Source organism: Castor canadensis, chromosome 17 (assembly GCF_047511655.1).
Source record: "Castor canadensis chromosome 17, mCasCan1.hap1v2, whole genome shotgun sequence".
Lineage (NCBI taxonomy): Eukaryota > Metazoa > Chordata > Mammalia > Rodentia > Castoridae > Castor > Castor canadensis.
Genome location: NC_133402.1, coordinates 81281 through 100827, shown reverse-complemented (window position 1 = coordinate 100827; position 19547 = coordinate 81281). Strand labels below are relative to the sequence as shown.

At 54.8% G+C, this 19547-nt stretch overlaps 2 protein-coding genes across 13 annotated transcripts in view; one reads left to right on the top strand and one right to left on the bottom strand.

Moving 5' to 3' along the window:
• Nprl3 (NPR3 like, GATOR1 complex subunit) overlaps nt 1–9491 on the top strand; it is a 37439-nt gene extending 27948 nt beyond the window's left edge. For 8 of the 9 annotated variants that reach the window (XM_074059801.1, XM_074059802.1, XM_020177000.2 and 5 more), the window contains 6 exons: nt 359–515; nt 4096–4202; nt 4537–4666; nt 6577–6763; nt 7473–7665; nt 8539–9491. In XM_074059801.1, the coding sequence (XP_073915902.1) occupies nt 359–515; nt 4096–4202; nt 4537–4666; nt 6577–6763; nt 7473–7665; nt 8539–8704 (940 nt within the window). In that variant the 3' untranslated portion in view covers nt 8705–9491. The remainder of the gene's footprint in view (nt 1–358; nt 516–4095; nt 4203–4536; nt 4667–6576; nt 6764–7472; nt 7666–8538) is intronic. The other variant, XM_074059803.1, reaches the window with a different exon arrangement.
• Nucleotides 9419–17883, bottom strand: Mpg (N-methylpurine DNA glycosylase). Of its 4 annotated transcripts, none has more exons than XM_074059810.1 (4): nt 17530–17883; nt 14735–14968; nt 12438–12642; nt 9419–9863 (listed from the first exon to the last, which is right to left on the bottom strand). In XM_074059810.1, exons 2-4 carry the CDS (start codon nt 14954–14956, stop codon nt 9487–9489), a joined length of 804 nt encoding a protein of 267 aa, XP_073915911.1. In that variant the 5' UTR covers nt 14957–14968; nt 17530–17883; the 3' UTR covers nt 9419–9486. The 4 variants fall into 4 exon arrangements, with proteins under 4 accessions (XP_073915911.1, XP_020032627.2, XP_073915910.1 ...); XM_020177038.2 differs by lacking the exon at nt 17530–17883 and adding an exon at nt 16101–16640; XM_074059809.1 differs by lacking the exon at nt 17530–17883 and adding an exon at nt 15936–16070.
• Nucleotides 17884–19547: the final 1664 nt, after the last annotated feature.

Below are 19547 nucleotides of genomic sequence, written 5' to 3'. Positions count from 1 at the left end.
TTTTTAGTGTTGTTATCTTCAGAGTCTGTGGAGGGGATTTGCTTTTCCCATGTTTGGGGCTGTTTCCTTAGGAAAGGTCATTTCTTCAATTAGTAAACGTGTGTGGCAATCTTAGAGGTGGGATGTGGAGTTGGTCTGGTGTCCAGGTGCACCCCCATCCCAGTTTTTTTCTCATTTGTTTCTTCCTGAGAAACATTAATCCTTAACAGATTTTGTAAAGGTCCCTGGACATGTCTGCCCTTCTGTCTTATTCCTCCCTCAGCATCTCCTGAGTGCCTTGGTGTTCCAGGTGTACACCTGGTGCAGGGTGGCCCTTGTGACTCTGCATGTCCTGCTGACTTGTAATTCTGTTCTTTAGCCCATATCATGCCCTACTGCTGCTCAGTGATGAGAAGTCCCTGCTGGGTGAGCTTCCCATCGACTGCTCCCCAGCCTTGGTGCGAGTGATCAAGACCACATCCCCTGTGAAGAACCTGCAACAGCTTGCACAGGATGCTGACCTGGCCTTATTGCAGGTAGGGGACCTGGATGGGTGAGAGGCCTCTGAGTGCATCCAGAACAGGCAGCCCTCGTGAAGGTGGGAGGCCCTGGGGCATCAGGAAAGCAGACTGCCCACCATGCTGCATCCCCAGGGCCTCTGGCTAGCTGGCCCAGAGCTACTGCACAGCTTATCATAGACCAGGTGGTTCTTGGGGTGGCTTGAGGTTCTGTCATCTGAGTTAAACTTTTGGGAGCTGCAGGACTGACTTTCTCCTCTGTTGAGGCAAGATGAGGCAAGCTATGGGAGAAAGGATGGTGCTCCCAGCACTGAACAAAGACTTGGAGGATGGGACACCAGGACCAGAGTCGTGGGGTGATAAAGGAGCCTTACAGGGTGTCAGGTAGCTTAGGGGAGTTTCTGAGGCATATGACCAAGTATGTTGGAAGTAAGGGCAGGGGGCTTGCCCTGGGAAAAGCCAGGACCTGAGCTGGTGGCCTTACCCTGCTGTGTGTGCATGCACTGGCTTCTGTTCTTTGTAGAGATGCCACCTTGCTGAACTGTGTGCTTGTGGATTGCCCTTTGGGGTCAGAGGGAGGGCCCCTTCGCCTTGTCTGTGTTTCTGGTTAGAGTGGGGTAGGGGAGGAGAGAGAAGAGGGGAAGAAAAACTCAAGAAGAAACTGACCAGGGGCCCAGGCAACTGGGCCACCTTCTCCAAGGTTGTGGGAGCCATCCAAGAGACAGCTCGAGGACAGTACCAGGTGAGCCAGTGCCTATGGGTGGCCAGGATCCAGGGTCTGGTGCTGATACACACCACACGGCCACCAGGGGGCAGCAGAGTCCCACACTGGGAACCAGGTTCTTCAAAGATCAGCTTGCCCAGGTGGATGAGGAGACCATAAGCCTTAGGCAGGCCCATTGGGCCCCTCTGGCTGGGCTCCCTGGCTCTGTTTGGGTTTGAGAAGTCCGTCCAGGGAAGGCATTGGCATTGCTTGTGTTCTGCCCTTTTTAGACCCAGCTGCCTCTCAGGTCATTTTTTCCCAAAGCAGCATTTTTGATTATCTCCTTCAGAATAAGTCCCTCCATTCGTTGTCTGCTCTGTGAGAGCACTTAGCTGTGCCTTTTTATTTCAACCTGGCCTCCAGGGCTGAGAAACTGTAAGGACCAAGTCTTGCCCCCTTCATAGCATCCACAAGACACAAGACTTGAAATGTGCTCACTATTATAATATGTCTGCAGAGTAAGGGACAGCCTGTTTTGATGAGTACTACCCCATGTAGGTAGCTGTGAGTGTCCGTATATGCTTCTTTAAGCTTAGAAGAGACCTGGGCACTCCCCCTTTACTAAGACACTGGCTGGTGGGCTCTGAGTTGGACGTGTGCCTCACCCGTACTGTTAGAGCCCTCTTGGACAAAGTTTTGATGTTCTTTGATGTCTCCTTCACTTCCCGGCCTTGGCCTTGCCTGGGTGGAGAGGCTGTTTGTTATTGTTTCTTTCCATCCCCCCTTCCTGCTGGACCTAGTACAAGTCAGGATTTGCTGCTGGTGTAGCAGTGTGGAAGCCCCTTGGGGCCCAGCCCTTGAGGCTCAGCTCACCAACTCCTGGGACTGCTGTTTCCTGTAGATGTCTCTGTGGAGAAGAGTGGCCAGGCCCCATGGGGAGCATCTGCCTCAGATGTGAATGTCACAAAATGATTTAAAATTGTCCACAGTCATCTCAATCCAGAGAGGATTCAATTTTTTTCTGTAATGATAAAATAAATTTATTTTTTCTTATGAAAATTCAAATAATTACATAGACACAGGAAGTCCCCACCATCTTGTATTCCAGAAGTGACTGGAATCCCTGAAATTACTGAAGATCCCTCTAGGTTTTTTTTTTTTTATATATACTGGGATTGAGCTCAGGGTTTTGTGCCAGTGCTCTGCTACTTGAGCCACTTCCCCAGTTCATTTTTTGTTATCTGAGATAGGGTCATTCTATAGACCAGGCTGGCCTTGAACTTGTGATACTCCTGCCTCAGTGTCCTGAATGCTGGAATTACAGAGGTGTGCTATGACATCTAGCTTCCTCCAGGTTTTTATGTATGAACACACATTATTTCAATTTTCTGAGAAAGGGTATCACTGTGTTGCCTAGGCTGGTTAAACTCCTGGGCTCAAGTGATCTCACCTTAGTCCCCCAAGTAGCTGGGACTATGGGTGTGTACCATAGCACCTGATGAAACAAATGCATTATTTTGGAATAACAAAATTAGGGTGACTGTATATTATCTGTGATCAGCTGAGTAATGGTTCCCACAAACATCTACTTCCTATTTCCCAGGTCCTGTGAATGTGGCCTCATGTGGGACTTAGCAGATGTTATGACATTAGGGATCTTGGGATGGGAAGATTATCCTGGTGGGTCCTAACTGTAACCAGAAGGGTCCTGGCAGAGAAATTTGACTACAGAAGAGAAGGGGGTGATGGAGTGATGTGGCCATAAGCCAAGCGACATCAGCAGGTAGAAGCAGCAAGGACAGTTTTTCTCCTAGAGCCTCCAGAAGAAACAGGTTTGCTGGCACCTTGATTCCAGCTCTGTGACACTGATTTTGGACTTCTAGTGTAGTGCTCTGACTGCCTTGTGAAGAATGTCTTAGAGGGGCAGAGTTTAAGCAGGGCTGCTGGAGGGAGAGGTGAGGTGTGGACACCTCCAGGCCAGGGTGGGGGCAGGGATGGACATAGTGGGCATGCCTTTACCTGAGAGCTCATGTAAGTGGTGCTCAGGGTGAGAGAGAAGAGAGGCAGTGATGAACCACTGTTTCCTCCATGTTGAGCTGGTGGTGCCATTGGGGACCAAGATGAAGTAGATGGGTCCTCAGTAATATAGCTGGCACTGTGTCCACCCTGGACCTACTTACTGAGATGCACCTGGAGATGTAGGCAGACAAGCCAGTTGCTTGGGACTTCACACACCACCTCATGAAAGGTTGTGGTGCTATGTCCACAGACCTGGTCTCCTTGTGGAGCTGGGTGCCCCAGGGTTTCCTCTGAAAAGGATTTCTGTGTCTTTGTCTGTGTCTCCTAGTGTCTGAGGGCATAGGAGAGCAAGATGGTAGGATGTTCTCTGGGAAAGGCAGGGCACGTAGGGTAGTCCAGGGCGTTTGGGTGTGCAAGGGTGGCATGTTGAGTGATTCCACATCCGTCATTACTTGGAGGCCATGTTGCGGTCTTGGTGAGTAGGGGAGAGCCATGCCTCTGCTGGGACATCAAGCCCAGCCCCCTGAACAGCTGGGTTGGGTCTGTGTTCCCCAGCATCTCAGTTGTCCCTGTGTTCATGGGCTTGCCACCTAGCACCATTCCTCAGCAGGAGCCAAGACAATCTAGGGCTCTGGCAGGGAAACAGTGGTACCAAACAGCCCAGGAGCAGCAGTAAGAGGACCACTGCTCTGAGCATAGGAGACATTGCTGGCTGTGCCCAGCACCCTGCTTGGAGGTTGGCAAAGTGTTACTGTGAGTCAGGAAAGAAGGCCACAAGGACTGTGTAACCAAGCCCAAGCCCCAAGGCCAGCTACTTTAGTGCAGGGAGGCCATGGCTCCTCAGGCCCGGTCCTCTAGGTTTCCTTTGGCCTGCAGGTTTTCCAGCTTGCGGCTCACCTGGTGTACTGGGGCAAGGCCGTCATCATCTACCCACTGTGTGAGAACAACGTCTACGTCCTGTCTCCCAATGCCAGTGTGTGTCTGTGAGTACTGCTGGCTGCCAAGGCATGGAGTGTGGAGTGGAAAGGGGTGAACCCTGCAGGGCCCTCAGTTGGTGCCCTTAGGGTAGTTGGGCACCAGAGTTTGTGAGACCCCAAGGCTCTCACTTCAGCCTAATGCATAGCCTCTGAGGGACAGTGCCTGGGCTCTGTCCATATGAAGGTCTGCCTGGTTCTGCTGGGTTACCTCAGCCCATCCCATCCCATTCCACCAGTCTGGCCTGCTCACCATGCTGTGATTCCCTGCTGCCCTTAATGGCCTATGTCGAGGATGCTGCAGGGGTCTGCTGCATCCATAGCTGCACTGGCTTGTCTCCAGGTACTCCCCACTGGCCGAGCAGTTCTCCCGACAGTTCCCATCCCATGACCTGCCGTCAGTCCTGGCCAAGTTCTCCTTGCCTGTCTCCTTGTCGGAGTTCAGGAGCCCTCTGGCTCCTCCCGTACAGGAGGTGAGTTGCAGAAGCCCCAGGAAGGAGTCTAACCTGTGATGTGAAGTGGGTGAGTCCTGATCCAAAAGCCCTTTGCATTGCTGCCCCTTCTGCCTTGGCATTAGGGGCTTGCTGTGCAGGTACTGTGTGCCCAGCCAGCTGCTAGGCTGCCTGAAGACACTTGGCTAGTGACCCAGTTCATGGAGCTCCCCTGGCTGTGTTAGTTCTAACCCTTAGGGTTAGAACTGGGTTAAGCTTTCAGGAGAGCACTGGCTTTCCCTCGGCCAATAAGAACCCACTGTACTGCCTTTTGTCTGGGCCAGGAGTTGCCCACAGATAGAAGGTGCAAAAGCAGTTCTGTTTCTACTGAGCCTGCACCCCACCTTCTGAGAGATCTTTGTTTCTGCCCCCCATTCCCCTTTGGGCTCAGAGGCCATAGGGTCTGTGTGTGTGAGAATTCTGAGGGATCAGAGTTTCCTTATCCAAAAGAACCTGTAGTGTGTCAGCCTGGGACTGCTTCTGCCTAGTGGGCCTGGGTCAGGGCAGGGTAGGTGGATGGGGGCTGGGTGTGGCAGGAGCTTCCCGCAGGTGTGGTGAATGGGCTTAGTGGCTTTCCCCGTGGCTGTAAGGTGTCACTTTTCACAGCCTCTGGCTTGACAGGAGCCCAGGAGGCTTTGCCTCTTCTCTTCCACTGACTGTATGGAGCTCTGGGTGAGGTCAGGGTAGGGCCATATAGGACAGGTGTCTGAGACAAGCTGGGTGTTCTCAGTGCTTTGTCTCCAAAAGCAAAGTATTTGTTTTAATACATGTCAGATCTACTGGGCAAAACCAGTCTTAAAACCAAACCCTTTAAAATTGTGAATGGGAATAAGATTCTGATTTTTCATCTCATTTCTAGACACCAAGTGTGACAGAGTTCTAAATGATGTCTTTCATAGAGCCTTTAGTTTCCAGGAACTGTGCCAGGTCGTGCCAGTTGGATAAAAGACACACATTGCATCTGTGTCCTCCTTCCATCCTCCAGGGCACTTTTTGGGGGAGGGGCTGGCAAGTGCTCCCATTCTAGCAGAAACTCTCCGGTGGTCTGGATAATGGAATGCATTTTCCAGTCTGAGCAGGGCCAGGGGGCCTGGATGGACTTGGGTTCGGTTCTGCCAAGTCCTGGGGATATGTTGTCTAGTGCTTAGGAAGCTCTTGTGTTTTATTTCTTAATTTTATCTTAAGTTTAGATATTTCTTGACCAGGATTAGTAGTACACCCCTCCCATTAGTGACCCTGGGCAGCACTTCTTTCCAGACTTCCCAAAGATGAGAACACTGGTACCCTCTGTACACACCCTGTTGCTTGATGTCTGTGATGAGGAGGTGCTGGTCCCACCTGCTGACCAGAGCAAATAGGCCTGGAAGTGCCTCACAGTAGGGAGGGGCATTGGCTCCACATCTGAGGAGGTCCCTTTCCCTGGTTTCTTTCTGGAACCTCCATGTGTGCAGGGAAGACTCCCAAAGGAGAGGGTTTTCTGCTTACAGGCAAATGCCCACAGCCTCTCTCTGAACAGTGTCTGGGCTTTCCCAGCAGTGACTGGCTAGCTGGGTCCAGCAGCAGGGTCTAGTGGGCTGAAGGTGAGGGATTCAGAGGCGGGTGGCTCTAGGGGAATTCAGCTCAGAGAGGGGAGTCCATTGTGTGGTGGGATCTACTGCAGGTGGAATCCAGGGTCTCCTGGCCCCTGTACCTTCCTTGAGGGAGTGAGTAGGCCTTGGAGAATTAGCCAACAGTTGGAGGATCCTTTTCAGAGGTGAAGAGCCCTTCTGCCTAGGATTTAGCACCAGGAAGTGTGCTGGGGCTACTTAGGGCCATGGCTCCCTCCTTCCCAGGAAGGTATGGGGTGGGGTGGGGAAGCCAACCTCACCCATACCTCACACTGCCCACCGTAGACCCAGCTCATCCAGATGGTGGTGTGGATGCTGCAGCGCCGGCTCCTCATCCAGCTGCACACCTACGTCTGCCTGATGGCCTCGCCCAGTGAGGAGGAGCCCCGCCTGCGCGAGGACATGCCCTTCACTGCCCGTGTTGGGGGCCGCAGCCTCAGCACACCCAACGCCCTAAGCTTCGGCTCCCCAAGTAGGACCCCCCTGGGGCATTGGTCTGATAGTGTGGGACCTTGGGGTGGTAGCCAGGAAGCCTGACATGGGTACTGCTGGATTGGCAGGTGCCTCTGCATGGCTGCGCATGTGCCCACAGGCATAAAGCTGTCCTGTCCTCCATGGAGACCCCTCTTTTCCAGCTCCACATACCACCATGGTTCTGAGGAAAGAAGCTCTTCAGTAGAGGTGGAGAGGGTGGGCGGGAAGTTGTCCTAGCCTGGGATCAGAGCAAGACCTAATGACACCAGGACAGTTGAGGCCTCTGTGCCTGAGGGCCCACAAGGAGGCAGTGACTGTTCTGCTCACTGTTGGGAATTGCTGCTGTGCCCCCAAAGGCAGCAGCCAGTCACCAAGTTCTGGGCCCCAGGTTTGGGGAAGAAAAGGGACTGGAAGGTTTTGGAAGTGCTCTGGCTGAGTTTTGGTGTCAGGCTTCAGGCTGCATATAAGACCCCTCCCTGTCTGCCCAGGGTGCTCCAAGTTGTCTGAGGTGCAGGATGCCTCGGGGTGTAGGGCACACAGCATGCCTGGGTTCAACAGGCCCTTAAGACTGCTCCCAGAGGGCAGTTCCTTGTGTTTCAGGTCAGCCACATGAGAGGGCACCCAGAGAGTGGGATGGCTATCAGTTCCTGGGTGGGGGTGCTTCTCCCCCTCTTGCATCCTTGAACCTACCCTGTGCTAACTTACAGCCAGCAGTGATGACATGACACTTACTAGCCCCAGCATGGACAACTCCAGTGCAGAGCTGCTACCCAGTGGAGACTCACCACTGAACAAAAGGATGACAGAGAACCTGCTGGCCAGCCTGTCAGAGCATGAGCGAGCAGCAATCCTCAGTGTGCCTGCCGCCCAGAACCCTGAGGACCTCCGCATGTTTGCCAGGTTGGGGCAGGTGACTGGATGAGGCAGGGTCAGTTCCAGGGTCTGGGCAGAAAGCAGAAGGGCCATAGGTGCATATAAATTCACTGACAGCAGATGGTATTCCTGGGCAAGGTGGTGTCTCAAGGACCCATGTGCCCCTCTGGTGCCTGTGTGTGCAGGAGTGGGTACCACTGCCCACTATGGGAAGTGCAGAATGTCACACAGACCATGGGTCTGGTATGTTCATCTTTGGGACTCTCTTCATACTTCTGTGTGCTTCTTGTTGAGAGGCAGCAGGTCTCAAGTTCTCACCCATGTGGGGTTTGGCAGCAATTTGCCCACAGTTCTTGGCCCTGGGTGGGAAGTCTTTGATCCCCACGTCATAGTGGCCTGATGCTCTGTCACCCCCAACCCTGACCAGGGGGCACTGTAGGTGCACGTTGTTCTGGGAGATGCTGACAAATGTATTTAAGAACCACACCCCAGGACCCTGAAAGACCATCTGCAACTTTCCAAGCAGCAGCTCCAGACCTTGCCTGTATCCTGGCTTCTTCTGTGTCAGCCTCAGCTGGAGAAAGCCCCTGGGAACAGGGTGGGCTCAATACCACAGCAACATAAGAAAGAGAAGTCTCTGCTAGCCCCTAATATCAGGGTACAGGCTTGGGCATCTCCGGGTTTTACAGTCATGCTTCTTCATGGACTCACTTCAAATCCACCACTGGGACTGTGGTGGGTGTCAGGACTAGGAAGCTTGTGTGTCCCATTGTTTGGAGGTGAGGTGAGCAGCAAGCCCCCCACCTCCAGCTCTGCTCAGAGCTGATCCCCACCAGAGGCTGTTTGTTAGAGGCCTTTGGGGGTGGCCTTGGGCTAAACTCATGCCACTCTCCCCTCCAGGCTCCTTCACTACTTCCGAGGCCGCCACCATCTGGAGGAAATCATGTACAACGAGAACACACGGCGCTCCCAGCTGCTTATGCTCTTCGACAAGTTCCGCAGTGTGTTGGTGGTTACTACCCATGAGGACCCCGTCATTGCAGTCTTCCAGGCTCTGCTCACGTGAGCCCAGATGGAGGATGGAGAGGCTATTGGGTGTATAGGTAGATGCTAGCCTTCTCACCCTAGGGCTCCTATCCTTCTTGGCCTGAGCCCTGGCACTGGACGGACAGTCAACCCTGCTCCGCTGACTGAAGGTCCTGGGAACCCCTGTCCATCTGGTTGCAGGTGCCTGAGTCTGGCTCAGTAGCATTTGTGTGGCTGCTACCCTCTGGGCTCTCTCATCTGGTCCCAAGAGACCTTAGCATTGCTCAGCTGAGGGAGACACACACATGCACATGGGCTGTGCCTTTCCAATCATGCTGTGCTCCCTGTGAAGACCCCACATGCACCACCCTGGAGAATGCAGAAAAACTGACCCATCCCTCTTGCTCTGATGGCAGTCAGCATGTGAGGTCTAAGCGGCTGGCCTATCCTGTGGCCCCTCACCCAGCATCACCTGTTTGCCATGTGCTCCATTCCTTCTAGCTACTGTCAGTCTTTCTTGGTGAGACTTCATCCCAACCCAACAGGCTCAGTCAAGCTGTTGTCCCATCCTGGCCATCTGAAAAGTGAGGGCGTGGGGCCCCTGCCCTCGGGAGGGGTTGTGTTGTGCATGCATACTGTTGGTTTTCCCCTAGTGGTCACATGCTGGGTGCCCAACTCTCCTGTCCTGGAGGAAGAACTAACTGTAGACACATGCTGATTGGCCAGGGAGCTCTAACTGAGATATGGACAACAGTTCTCTAGAAACAAAACATTTATTTGGCTTTTAAACAATTAAAAAGCCTGTTGGAACAGGCTCTTTGCTTAGGCCTGGGTATCCTGCTCAGCCACTTTGTCCATCACACTGACCCAGGGGCTGCCCCGGATGTAGAAGCGCAGGGGCTTCTGCACCCATTCCCCTGCTTGGCCAATTCCCACACGGGCTGCTGCCACCACGGCTAACCCACTGGGCCCCAGGGGTCCAGGCTCCAGCCATATGGCTTCATCCTGGGCCAGGTCCCGCTGGTCAAAGCTTTTGTCAATGGCTAAGGCCTGGCACAGCTTGGAGGGGCCACTGCAGAGCTCACGGTCCTTGAGGGCACGGCTGACAGTGCCTTTCCGAAGGGTTCTGCGAAGCTGCCGCATGATCTCCAGGCCCCCCAGGGGCTCTAGCGCTCGCAGCAGGACACAAGCCCCATTCCCTGTGGGACAGACGGACAGCTTAGAAGCATGAGCCTCCCCAGCCTCCTGCTCTCCCTGTTCCAGCACACATCTAGTGTTGCAGGGATGGTGCAGCTGCCTTCCTGCATGTGTTCACCTATACTCACTGCCTCCTGGTATGTCCTGCTGGGAGGGATCTGTGTCTTGCACTGTCCAGACCCCTCTCTGCCTGCCTCCTTTTTCTCATACATGCATTCACAAGGCAGCTATACTTTCTTTGGGAGCCTCTAAAGACTACAACTATGCAAGACCATGATGGCAGGAATGCTCCACCCCCGACAGTGAAGCCAGAACCAGCTTGAGAGACCCTGTAAAAACACGTGGTGAATGCCGGCCACCTGCCTCATCTCCCTGGCCTTCTCTGGTCCTGTGATTGGTAGCAGCTATGGTACCACCAAAGGAAGTCCCAGGGTGGGGTCACCTTGCTAGGAAGCAAGAAGTCTTGGCCTAGTCCAGATTCCCAGCCAGACCTCAGGACTCCCCTTCTGCTATACGTCCTCAGCATCCCTGTTGGCTGAGCTGGGAAGCTGGCTCAGAGCAACCACCAGGGAGCACAGTGGAAGGACAAACAAGGCAGGAGTTGCTGCCCTCCACTACTAGACCGCTACTTGAGGCCAGAAATGGCAATCCACCACTCCTGAGCCTAGAGGCCCACCAAATTCCCCCCGCCCTGCGTATCTGAGAAGGCCCTTAGGATTTCTGGTCACGGACAATGATGACCTAAACCCTGGCATAGCATCCCTGACCCTGTATCAAGGCTGCTGTCCTGGGACACCTGCTCTCACCTGGAAGTTAGGCTTGCCTTAAGAGCGTGGACATAGTCCCACTCTTGAGCCTTGATCATGTGTGCCTCTTCCCAGCTCCAGCTTTCACATCAGTCCACAGTGGATGAAGCCATGCCCTCCAGCCCAGCCTGTAGCCAGCAAGTGTTGGGTTCTTGTGAGCCAATTTTCAAATTCAAGATAAAATCAAGGCCAAGCAAAGCTCTGAAGTTCCATGCCCTTTGACTCTCACACTGCTCCTAGCTCTCACACCTGAGTCTACCTCTGTGCTTACCCTGAGCCACGCCAGCAGGAAAAAAGCACCCCAAGTCCCTGTGAGTGTGGACACATCCCCTTGCTAGCTCACTGTGCCCCCATAGCTATCTGTAAGTGGCCAAAGGAGCGCTTAGCACGTTCCCCATGCCCTCTTCTGGCTCATTAACGCGAGCGCATCTGAGTCCCACGTCCTTGACCTAACTGCTACAGAACTGCTCCAACCTTGGCATCCTGACCTCTGCTCCCCTTGGCTCCATAATCCTCCACTCCACTGAAGGGGACAACTGTGTCCTCGGCCCCCAGCTGACCATAAGCCTTACTGTGAGCACTCATGGCGGGGGTTGTTTCCCGGCCTGTAGGTTCCTGGGGTACCTTGGTCACATGTTGAGAAAGTAACAGGTCAACTGGGTGCTGGTAGCTCATGTCTTTAATCCTAGCTACTCAGGAGGCAGAGATCAAAAGGATGGAGGTTAGAAGCTGGCCCTGGCAAATAGTTTGAGAGACTATCTCAAAAACACCCAATACAAAAAACGGCTGGCAAAATGGCTCAAGTGGTGTAGTATGTGCCTAGTAAGCACGAAGCCCTGATAGCCAAGGGGAGAAAAAAAGTAATAGGTCATAATCTGCCTCTGCCCTGTTCACCATGCCTTGGAGTACTGGGGTCCTTTCCTCTCTTACTGACCGTAACATCAAGCACATCTGGGCTGAGCCCTGCCTCACATGAGAAAGCTGGTTTTGTTTGCTGGAATAACAACAGGGCCCCTCAGGAGGGCTCCTGCCATTTTTTGATGTCCAACCACCCAGTTTCACTCAATGCTGCTTTGTGCCAGGCACAACGTTTCTCCTACAGTGTCTGCATCCTCTAGTGTGAAGTCCCTATGCCAGACACCCCCAGCTACCTGGTATGGGCAGTCAAAATTCCCACATCACTGTATTTGTCCAACTGTGTGACTTACAACATGTCAGAACATGAGCTCCTTGTCCTCTCCAAGCATTTGTGTACCCAGGGATAGACAGGGAAGGCTCAGCAGACAGTTGCTGGGATGGGCCAGACTTTGCTCCTGATCAACAAACTGAGACCACATCTAATCTGCTACTTGGTGAGGCTCCTGTGTGAGCCCAGCTCACCCCAAATTGAGCTCACCCTTGTTTCCCATAACTAGCCCCTTCCAAATCTTTCCCAGTCTTCTTTGACATCAGCTCAAAGCTTTGGACCAGGACAAACCTCATGGGCCATGTCTCATCTGTGGTGTTCTGTAGGTCCCCTGGCATCTTTGTTGGTTGAGATGGGAGTCTCATGAACTCTTGATCAAGCTGGTCTTGAGCTGTGATCCTCCCCATCTCTGCCTCTCAAGTAGCTGGAATGACAGGCTTGAGCCATCATGCCTGGCTTGTCGGTGCAGCCAGAGCTCCTGAAGCCCTGACAATGGCACCTTCTTACTCAAAAACACCCACCTACACTAACTTCTAGCTGAGGGGCTCTGCCAGTTCTGCTCCCCCAAGCCCAGCACCACTAACCTTGACTAGAGACGTTCATGCAGAAGTACATGCCATATATGATGTACACATACAAAGTCCCAGGTTTCATGAACATGCCACGGTTGCGGGGAGTCTGTCGGCCACCCCTTGAGTGGGCGGCTTCATCCTCCGGCCCCAAGTATGCCTCTGTCTCCACAATGCGACCACGGAGCTCTGTGCCATCAGCTAGTCGCCGGACAAGGACCTGTGGGTGGTCAGTCTGCTTAGGGTCATAGGAACAGGAGTCCACCTACCTCAACAGTCCCCAGCCCAGACCTCCAGTGGGTTTGCTGCAACCCTGAACTCCAGCTAGCACTTGAAGATTCCTTTGTGTATTCACTGTGCAGGTGAATGTTCGAGTCCTCTCAGTGAGGGCCTCCGTTTCTCCACCTCCTCCCCCATTTTCCTTGAGTGAACCACAAATGCATAAAGTGAGACCAGGTAACATGGAAGGGGGAGGGCCTCCAAAGGTGTCCCCACAGGGCCCCATGGGATATTCCAGAGCCTGAGTTGTGCCTCCAATTTTGGACTGCCAAGGCAGCCACAAAGGACTTCACGCTCATTCTTCCTGACCAGCATTAAGGCCTTTCTGAGCAGCAGAACCAGCCACCCTTGGGTGCCCCAGCCTGGAGCCCAGACCTGACTCAACCAACTTTCACAGCAGAGCTTTGGGAACCAGCTGTGTCCATATCACCAGACTCATTCTTAGGTTAGACAGATCAGTTGGACAGATAAGCCACCTTTGCCTCAGTTCCATGGTGCTTGCAGGTCAGTATAACAGAACAGGGTGAAGGAAAGAAAAAGGTTGATGTTTGTTCTGGAAGCACCGAAATCCCTGTAGCCATCCAAAGCATTCAGGACCAGCATGGACACTTTGGGAGAAGGGGAGAAAGGAAGGCCCTGCCCTATCCTTCCAAGTGCTCAGGGAGCATTCATCTACTCTGCAAACTCCCACACCCCCAAGGGGCACACTAGGGGCCCAGCTGCCCTTCTGAAAGGGAGTTCCTCTTCACCTTTTCCGATGGAGGGTCCTGGGGAGGCAACACCTCCTCAGCCCAGAGAGTGGGTTGAGCTGTCATAGCAGGTCATTGTGAGACCCCACACCTGGCTGAGGGGTCTGCAAAGGCATCCACTGTGTGGCTATGGAAAAAGCTATCCTCTTTGACCAAAGGGATGCACAATGAAACACCTCTGCTGGGCTTCACTTTGTCCACTGATGGGCTCAAGTGGACACAAGGACTTAAGGGGAAACTAACATGCCCATGATGCTGAAGAGATTGATGTGTTGTGCTATTGGCCCTTGTTCTGAACCTCGGATAGAAACTTGCTCCATGTGCTGTCTTGTCTTATTATAAATACTCATTATTAAGGTGCTTCTAGAAGGAACCTGACTCCTAACAGCTGAAAACATCCTCATGGGAACAAATCTTACCCCTTCTTTAGTAGACTTGAAGCTGTTCCTCTTAGGACCCAATTCTTGGCACCGGTTTTCCTATTTGTCACAGAAACTGGCTCTCCTTGGCCATGTTAGCCTAAAAGTGTGCTTGTTAATGGACAAAGGTGAATCAGGGCACCCCTAAGAGAACCAGGTCAGACTTGGGCTTTGACATCAATGTTTCTCCAGATGGAGCAGCCCACTCTGTTTTGCACACATGGTGACAGGCTGCACTGCAGGCCACACCAGGTTGAACCCATTCCAGGTCTGCCTGGCAAAGCCCAGGTCCTACATTGAGCCTCAGGGGCTTCTGAGAAGCCAGCACTGACAATGAACCATGCAGTAGGGCAGCAATGGCCTCAAGTGATTCTGATGCTGGCGGTCTAATGGTGGCCACAGATACACATTCCCATGTGTCTAAAATTGTCACCAATGATACAGACAAGCCTCAGCTAGAGAACTGTCAGGGGACAGGGTGGGTAAAGGTGGCTCTTCACAGATGCCATATGGACTGTTCATAGTCTTTGCAAGTAACCTGTTCTGAGGAGAATGCTAGGTGAAACAGGGATTCCCAAGTGAGGAAGGCTAGTAATGCAGCTGCTTCTGTTACTGCCAGAGCAGACAGTTGTGGTGGCACAACAGCCTCTGCCTAGGGTAAACAGCACTAGTGATCTTCTTTCCAGTGATCCCAGATAACTGAGACCAAATTACCCAGAGACCTGTGTGGCAAAGCAACTCCCTGTGTGAACACAAGGAGGGCTAACCAGGACCAACTCAGGGATGTGAACTTGTGATGATTGGGCCCATGGCACCTGCACAATGATGAGCTCTTCAGCAAAGGCCACCTCACTACTAACATTACCTGTCCCAGAAATGCCCGGGCTAGGGGGACTGCTGGCTGGTCAAAAAACTCTGGCCCCAGCCGGACAGGATGGTCCTTTGGGCTAGAGAAATAGATGCTGCGTTGGAGGCCCAGGGTTGAGAGTGTTCCCAAGCGGGGCTCCTTAGGAGAAGATGTCTGGGCTGTGTCTGGTGGGTTCTGCTGCCCTTCTGCCTCTGCCAGTCGCTGCTTTTTTTGCCCCATCTTTCGGGAAAGCTGAAATGGGAAAAAACAAAATGAAGCCTCTGAGTAGATGGGAGTGGACAGTTCTGTGGTGAAGTGAGGCTAAGGGAGTTCAAGAAAACAGACCTGCTTGCCTTGGTTTCACCACCTTTAAAAGGGGTGCCCATGTTGTGGGTTGTGCACACTTGACACGTGCAGCCTCAGGGGCCTTGATGCAGGTGATGGGCTGCTGGTGGTGGCAGACTGGCTACTGTGTCCCACATGCCCTACACACATAGAAGATACACAGCTCCAGGGCCCAAGGTGCCTGGGACAGGACAGCTAGGACCTTCTGATCACCACCCATCACATGGACCCCAAGGAATCTTGTTTCTGAAACCCTGCTTTGCACCCAATCCTGGCTAGGAATTTTAAACCACAGCCAGGACCTAGGCAGAGCAACAGACTGGGTTCCTCCTGGCTCAGTTGATAGGTCTCAGGGCTCCCATTGTGCCAAACACCTGGGAATGGGCCAGAGGTCAGACACACACAGGTGGTTGAACATGGGGCTGAGCACCTGCCTGGCCCAGTTCCAGGTGCTCAGGGCATGGTCCCCGCGTGTCCTCAGCTGCCCTCTGCCTTATTGCCCAGAATATCAGCATAACCAGCAAGTGGGGCAAGAGGTCTCCTGAGGGAGGGTCGCTGAGACACAGCAGGCGTCATTCCTGTCAGCCACCACGTAGCCAGGGAAACCTGAGCACATCCTCAGCAGTTCTGGGGCTAACAGAAGGGAGAAATGAAGGGGACACGAGAACGTAGGGCCTGGACGCGCCCTCCCAGTTGCAGGTCTTCAGCATTACCCAAGGCCCCTGGCCATTATTTTTAACATGAGTGCTGACGTCCATGTCGGGCCGATATCAGCAGCCGCCGGGAATGGACGCTGACGTGAGCGTCTCTGCAGCCGGCCCACTGTGCCAGGTCGCCATGGGCTCAGACTCCGTGACGCTGCGGCCCCTCTCACCCAGTTTGGCCCCTGGCCGGCCCCGCTGCCGCCGGTCACTCGCAGCTCTGCCCTGGCGCCCCCCTGGCGGAGGATTCGGCCGGAGAACCGAGGCCAGTCGGACGCGGTCACGGTCACGGGTTTTCCCGGAACTCGGACTGGGCCGCTGCCCGACGGCGCACTCACCTGGGTCCCGACGCGCGCGCGCATTCTGCCGCTCGGACCCCGCGCACCCACCGGAAATGCCAGGGTGGGCGGGGCAGAGCCTGCGCCTGCGCGAAAGGCGCGGAGACCCGTGCTGGGGCGGGGGGAGGGGCGCTGGAGAAGGGCGGGGCTCTGACTCCTAGTTTCCGGCGACAGCTCCTTCCCGCCCCGGACCCCTGCCTCACTGACCCTGGCCGCAGCGCCCACCCATCTCCGTGATCGGACAGGCACATGAGCTGAACCCTCGAGGGGCCCTGCCGGAGGTCCTGCCTCGCGGAGGGCTGGGCATAGCTGGGGCAGTAGGCGCTGTGGAGAAGCGCGCATAGGGCTTGGGGCCGAGCCTTGGTCCTGGGACTCGTCTTCCCCGACAACGGGGCGTTGGATGGAGAGTGCAGGCTGGAATGGCGGGATGGGCAGGAAGTGGACGCCTGGCCTGTCCGGAGCCGCCCCCCACGCCCGGGCCGGGGTCATCATAGCCGGTCCGAGGAAGGAAAGGGGGAGCAGCAGGGATTCTGCCTCTTGCAGTGGAGCCTCCACCCACTGCTGCCCACAGATGCTGCGAGGAGTGCCCACGCCCTGGGTGGGACCCGCTGCAGCTGGTCATCCTCAAGAGGTTGAGGCCAGGACTAGGGCTTTGGGGACCCGGAAACACCCAGCTGGAGCTGCACCTGTGATGCCCCCTCCTCCAGATCCCATGCCTGCTGTCCTACCCTCCCTGTAACCTCTCAGGTCCTATCAGTGTCCACAGGGAGGGGAGGGGCGTCTGGGGGGAGCGATGCCTTGGCCCAGATGGAGGGGGCTGCAAGGGCAAGGGCAGCGGCAGCCCCCACACTCAGCAGAGCCATTCCACCCGATTCTGCTGTTCCAGAGTTGATATATGTCTGCAGGGCCTCTTTGCATGCAGTCTCACCCCCACAACCCACAGCCCCCCACACTCCTTTAAAAAACCCTTGGGTTTGCCTGACCTGTCTTGATTTCTTTGACCCTGGCCCTGGGAAAGAGGTCAGAGAGAGAGCAACTGGATGAGCATCTGTGGGCAGGACAGGGACAGGCCATGTGTCTATGACCCTCAGGTGAACTAGGTAGCTGATCTCACGGAAGGACAGCAGGGAGACCCTGTTCTCTAACTGCTTCTTTGCTGACCAGCTTGGGGGCTGAACTGTGGCCCAGGCTGGAGCTCAGCCATCCCACCCCCATGGGCCCCAACCAGGACTTCCTGGGGAGGGAGGGGCAGTCTCCTCCCACTGCCTGCTGGAAGCCACCCAGCTGTTTGTGGCACTGTGTGCGGCTTCCGGGGGGTGGAGTGGGGGGGACAATGTGTCATAAATCCGAGCTAATGAGGCAGGCTTAGCTGTGACTCCCACCTCCTCCCTCCTTATCCCGCAGCTATTCCGCCCAAACAATGACTTACCCCTTCCTGTGGAACAGCCCCCTTACCCCTCCTAATCTAGGAGGGAAACTGAGGCTCCAGTTGGATCCGTGTCTCCTGATGAAGGCAGAAGGACGCTCCTGGAGCCTGTCTCATCCCCACTGTTGGATGAACGGTGATCTCTTGTATTTCGTGGGCAGTCTGGCCTCTGCCCCAGGAGGAGGTGGGCCTCTTGTCAGCATCCCATTCTCCAGATGTTCTGGCCTGAGTGTGAGGGGATTGCACAATCTCTGGCTCCCCACCCCCACTTCCTGGTTTGTGGTGTGAGGCTCCCACTGCAGGCTGGAAGTGGTGGGCTGGGCTTTCCCACTGTGGTCTGCATGCAGGCTGACCAAGGCCAGGAGAAGGTGGTACCAGGAGAGGAAGGGGCCTGGGCCTTCCTTTGTCCCCAGTGCGCCTTGCTGCTGGCTGGCTGGAGGCTTATTGGGGGAGGCAAAGATGCCAGTGGAGATGCTGCCAAAGGGATCAAGGCTGGGGTCAGCACTGGGGTGAGCTGCTCTGTGCCACCACAGACTGGAGGATTGGAGCTGCTTCTAGCCATGGGGGTGTGGCTGTCAGTCCCTCTTGGCTCTGAAGGCCTTAGAGACCAGGGTTCCTGCATTGGCTTCAGTGTTCCAGGGGCCCAGCGCGAGGCTCAGGCTCCTCTCTAACAGCTACAGAAGCTAGCAGCTACAGAAGCAGGAGCTAGTTACACACTAGCGCCCATCCATCAGGTCGCAGTAGAGTTGGCTGCCCCGCCCCGACTGGCCTCTATGTCACCTGGGCTTCCGGGGACAACAGGGTCGGTCAGCTACTGTCTATGGCAGCCTCTAGACAGGCCAAGGGGAGGTGTGGATTGCATCCTTCCTTCAGGGAGCCATGGTGCCTAGGCCACTAGGGCCTGGGCTCAGGAGCTGAGATAATCCCTTTGCCAAGTCCAGGGCCATGGGGTGGGGGCAGCTGCCCCAACTAGCTGGGTGACATCAGGTCTCTGGCTCCCCTGGTTTCCTCCACCTGCTCCCCAAATAGTCAGTGGCTGGTCCTGGGCCCATCCCCGGATTTCTGCTCCCCAGGTATGGGCAGTTTCTTTTGATCTATTCAAGGTGCTTGTGGAGCCCAGGGGCTTGGAAACTGAGATGAGGATCCCAGGAGAGCTGTAGGGAGTCCTCTTACTGGTCAGGGCTTCCACCCTCTGATGCCCTGGAGTGAAGTCCACAAGATGTAGAAGTAGTGCTTGCCCTTCCCCAGACACCTGCCCACCAGCTCCAGGTGTGTTAGCAATTGCAGCTGATTTTCATTTCTCCGTGGCAAATGAGTTGTGCTCCACCAGGTCACTAGGGTAGGCATGAGGCAGAGCACATGTGTGTATGTGTCCATGTGGACAGGGTACAGGCCTGATCACATGTGTGTTCACCCTCTTCAGCTCACAATGTCCTGATGTGCTTATTCAAGGAGACCAGGCTGGGCTGAGCCTAAGGATTCCTGCATGCAGACACTGAGATGGGGATTTGCCTACAGGGAGCTTTCTCTTGGGAGCAACACATATAAGGGGCAAGAGAGCAGGGTTTGCAGGAGGGCCGCAGCTGAAGAGTTTGGGAACTGCAGGGCCCTGGGCAGGGTGTGTCTCAGCTGTGAGCCAGATGTAGCTGGTGCTCCTGGCAGCTGGGGATGAGTCTCTAGGTCTCAGAGTAGGTCTGGGTGGCACCCTACAGCATTATTGCAGGAGGGGGACCCACAGACACCAGATACTCAGCTGTGGCGTGCCCCTGTCTTTCCAGAAAGGACACCACTGCTGGCCTAGCCAGCCCAGTCTGAGCATCCGGGCCCTGCTTAGCCCTGGCAGGGGTCAAGAATGCTAGGCATGGAGACTGTTCCATCTGTGGGACTGGCACAGGAGGAGGGAGGGCACAGGAGGGTTACAGGCGCTCTGAGCATCTCCACCAGGGCAGACTTCCGGTCACTTTAGGTCCCTGGAATACAAGCAGCCTCCTCTCTTGTCCCAGTGAAGGAGATCCAGTCCA